This window comes from Nanorana parkeri, unplaced genomic scaffold (assembly GCF_000935625.1).
Source record: "Nanorana parkeri isolate BGI_ZX_2015 unplaced genomic scaffold, ASM93562v1 scaffold1877, whole genome shotgun sequence".
Taxonomy (NCBI): Eukaryota; Metazoa; Chordata; class Amphibia; order Anura; family Dicroglossidae; genus Nanorana; species Nanorana parkeri.
The window spans coordinates 203,799-208,384 of NW_017308145.1; the positions used below are offsets into that span (position 1 = coordinate 203,799).

The 4,586-nt window shown below is 52.0% G+C and overlaps 1 protein-coding gene across 1 annotated transcript in view; it reads right to left on the reverse strand.

The window, feature by feature from the left end:
• ARHGAP33 (Rho GTPase activating protein 33) overlaps positions 1-4,586 on the reverse strand; it is a 63,165-nt gene that overhangs the window by 30,805 nt on the left and 27,774 nt on the right. The window contains exons 6-8 of the mRNA XM_018571957.1: positions 3,063-3,200; positions 2,424-2,516; positions 1,412-1,534 (exon numbers count right to left, since the gene is read on the reverse strand). Coding sequence (XP_018427459.1) covers positions 1,412-1,534; positions 2,424-2,516; positions 3,063-3,200 — 354 coding nt within the window. The remainder of the gene's footprint in view (positions 1-1,411; positions 1,535-2,423; positions 2,517-3,062; positions 3,201-4,586) is intronic.

Genomic DNA, 4,586 nt, shown 5'->3' on the forward strand with positions numbered 1-4,586 from the left:
CCCCCTCCCCCAATCAACATGATACTTTATATCAGACTCACTAATATCATCACTGGGTCTCTGTGCTTCTCTCTGCAGTGCAGGCTGGTCATTGCTGGTGGGAGGGGCTTGTACATAGCTTCCTGAACACATAACGGCACCCTGCCTCCATTGTTCGCCTAAGAACCCTCAGCCCTGATCAGGGGCGCCCCGAGGCTGGGTGTCACCCGGTCGCCGTGACATCGCGCACGCGCGGCCATCTGATGGACACCTACCGGCGTCCCATCTTGGTGATGGACGCTGGCAGGGAGAGGAGGGGACGTTCACCCGGCGGGATGAGGTATGCCGCCGGGTCCTCCTCCTGTCTCCTGACACTGTCGGGCTCTGGGCCCGTGACTGAGTGCCGACACCAAAATGACCGTCAGTAATTTTGGTGTCACCCCTGCAATGATGTCACCCGGGTGCGGGCCGCACCCACCTTGTGACGCTGCTGGCCCTGACGCAAGCAGTGGGCTGGAACTTGGGAGGAGTTATGCAAATTTTAAAAATGCCTTGATGGGCGGATGTCAGTCCGGAGGAGGGCATTCCTAGGCAGGTCCTTGGTAACGCCCACAAGTGATGCCGTGATTGATCTGAAATCCAATGAACGAAAGGGGCGGGGCCAGGGGCGGGCAGACAGCTACAAAGCTCTGTGCTGGATACCGTTGTGCTTACTTTAGTAGCTGGAAGACAGATGTAATCACAACCATCAGACTTCAGCTCCGACTCTCAGCTCTAGGGTCATCCTAACATATCCTTGTAACCCTATGCTATGGATCCATATAATACAGAGGGGTTGGTGGGATCCAGGGGCGTAACAATAGCCATAGCAGGCCATGCAACTGCTATGGGGCCCCGGGGTAGAAGGGGGCCCCATGAAGGATTGCAGTAGATGCTGTTGACCCTGTGCCCCCTATGACATTTCCAATCAAATGGAGCAGAGATCAGATGTACAGGAGGAGAGTATGCCGACGGCTCTCCTGATACCCGTCCTTGATTTAGATTTTAGGGGGGTCGCCGATTTTAAGGGGTTGCTATGGGGCCCCATGATCTGTAGTTATGCCCCTGGTGGGATCCCAGAATACGAATATTAGATCAGCCGGTAAAATATTTCCTCTAGATTGGTGTGAAATCTGCGCGTGGCTATTGGTTGGAGTTCTGCCATGGCCCCGGCTTTGTTTGATTTGGTGCCCCCAGAACTTGGAGGCAACTCAACCCAAAACACAGAGACCCCCCATCCTCTAATTCAGTCTATGTAGCCTGTGCCCTGCCAACATTGAACTCTGCCTTAACTCTGCATGCTGTCTGAGCTTCTAACCCAGCAATGCAATGCAAACCCCAGTCCCGGATTCCATGTTATTACACCCATCGCACAGAGGAACAGCACGCTTACCTCAAAGGACAGCTCGTCCGGAGCCTGGGCAGTGTAGCGCTTAATAACGTGAGCCGCGGCAATGGCCGGGACGTTGATGGACGCCTCTTCGTTCACCAGAAGGCGGTTACCGTGATTGTCAATCTGAGGGGAGAACGGAAAGATAAGGAAAACGTGTCTACTTGGAGTATGTTATGGTTGGACAAAGGCAAAAAGTCTGTAAACCCCTGACAACTACTTCTGTATGAGCTCAATGGACATCCCATTCCAAAACCATGAGCATTAATATGGAGTTGGCCTCCCCACCATGGCCAATAATATGGAGTTGGCCTCCCCACCATGCCCATTAATATGGAGTTGGCCTCCCCACCATGCCCATTAATATGGAGTTGGCCTCCCCACCATGCCCATTAATATGGAGTTGGCCTCCCCACCATGCCCATTAATATGGAGTTGGTCTTCTCCACCATGGCAATTAATATGGAGTTGGTCTTCTCCACCATGGCCATTAATATGGAGTTGGCCTCCCCACCATGCCCATTAATATGAAGTTGGCCTCCCCACCATGGCCATTAATATGGAGTTGGTCTTCTCCACCATGGCAATTAATAAGGGATTGGGCCTCCCCACCATGGCCATTAATATGGAGTTGGCCTCCCCACCATGCCCATTAATATGGAGTTGGCCTCCCCACCATGACCATTAATATGGAGTTGGCCTCCCCACCATGGCCATTAATATGGAGTTGGCCTCCCCACCATTGCAATTATTATGGAGTTGTCCCACTTATGGTCATTAAATATGGAGACGGCTTCCCAGCTAAGCAGGAAGCCGGGTGGAGAGTCATTACACCCGGCCCGGCTTCTTTAGAGGGACTTCCTGTATCGGTGAATACCGAAGAAAAAATATATATCGGTACCCGTACTCAATGCCGAAAAAACTGCATCAGTGCATCCCTAATAGCAATAACAGGAGTTGTAACCCCCCCCCCACACTCCAGTCCCTCTCAGGGACTACACCCCCTGTATCTTACCTCCATCCAGTTCAATATGGGGCCACAGTTAATGTTGCTGTCCACAATTCCAGAGAGAGCCTTCAGATAGCGCGAGAGTAGCGGGGCCAGGAGCTGGAGGCAAACAAAACTTTATCAGGTGTGTGAAATCGTACACAAAGTCCACCATGAAACGTTGCTTATACGGGGACCGCGTTGGTGTTCTTTGGGTTGTTCAGGTCAAAAAGAATGAAAGTTTTATTGTTTTTGTTGGCTACATTTTTCTGCTTCTTCTCCTATTTTTGGTTTGAAGTTTCAATTAGACAAAGGGGGCCTGAAAGCGAGCAGCTTCACGGTCTACTGCAGTGCTCCGGGATTCCTCGTGTGTACATTTTTTGTCATTTTTTTTGTTAAAATTTTGTAAAACCAAATCAAACAATTTCGTTTCTAGACTTAAAAAGAAATAAAATGATAAAAAAATCTCATAAAATAATAAAAGTAATTCTCCCTTTGTAAAGGAAAGGGTAAAGTACAGAAGCCCGTGGTGACCGGATCATCCTTCACCGATATGTCTGAAGCACACAGAATGCGATTTGGTGACCGTGGATTGCACATAGTAGATGCTTTTCAGACTGATGTATAGAATCGCCCCTGGCGGCGTTCGTATCATGTGACTCTTACCTGCCCGTGGGAGGGTAGTTCTCGGCGAGGGGGCAGTTCCAGCAGCTGGGAGAAGCGCCGGTCGAAGATGCAGCGGTGGAGATTGGAGTCCAAGTCCTGGAAGTCTTCGTAGCTGCGCAGCACTGACCAGCAACGACTCTGGGTACACAGAAGGGTAGGGGGGGGGAGGGGGGTCAGCGGCAGAATGCACTCAGGTTAGGCTTGGCGCACACTATCCCCCGTTGCGGCACGTTATCGCATTGCAGGTGGTGCGTTGTGGTGCTGTTCGAGTTATAACCCCATGTACCCATCGCACTCCTGACCGCTGCTTCGTCAAGATAAAGCGGGTGCAACGGTAGTCGACGGATGGCCACCGTCCCTGTGATGCAAAGAATATGGGCAGTGGCATCACGAGGGGGGGTGCAGCCCGCACCCGGGTGACACCATTGGAGGGGTGACACCAAAATAATCGACAGTCATTTTGGTGTCACCCCCCTCTAAAATGTCGGTCATGGACTGAGAGCCCGACAGTAGCTCAAGAGAGAAGGCGACCCGGCGGGTCACCCCGCCTCGGGACGCCTATGGACACAGACACTCCAATATGGATGCCGGTGTCCGTATTCTTTGTGGTGACGTTCAAGGCGCCCCAATGCTCTAAGGCAATGCAGCTCCAATACGCGTGCTGAAGCACACCACAGTGCACGGTAACCACCCTGCGTTGTGGTGCCCTGGGGTATATACCCGACACTCATCGGAACTGAGGGAGGGGCATGAAGAAGCTCCGAAACGTCTTCAATATTACAGAACAAGTGCGGCTGAATGTGACCAACAGCTAGACCAGAGGTAGGCAACCTCGGCACTCCAGCTGTGCTGAAACTACAAATCCCATCATCCCCTCTGCCTCTGGGAGTCATGCCTGTGGCTGTCTTGCAAGCTTGTAGTTCCACAACAGCTGGCTTACCAAGGCTGCCCACCCATGACCTGGATAGAGGAGAACCATCACAGACTACATCCTATAGAACAGCAGTGGGAAAACCTTCAGCTGTGCTGAAACTACAAATCCCACCGTGCTTCTGCCTCTGGGAGTCATGCCTGTGGCGTGCAATGCCTTATGGGATTTGTAGTTTCAGCACAGCTGGAGAGCCAAGGTTGCCTACCCCTGCTCTAGAATGTTCCTTTAAATTCCAGGCAACCGTGCCGGATTTTATCCATCAAACACCATTGTGAACGTCATAAGCGACTGCAACCAGAATCCAGAAAGCACCTCACAGGGTGACGGGGAGTTCACTTCCTGGAGTCGTGGTGTGCGACTTCCTCTCTATCCACTTCCTGTATCGCATTCAGGATTCCAGGGCAGGGTTGAATTTGATTGGTGGAAGGAAAATCTGTTAGTTCCGAATTCTTTTACATCCGGCTTCCTGAGAGCCGGCAAGGAGCCAGCAGTGGGCGTGTCTGAGAATCCCTCCCCTGCATGACAAACAGGGGTTCTCAGCTCACCAGTAGGAGGGACTGGGGTGGACTAGTGCACTATGGGGCGGGGACCGT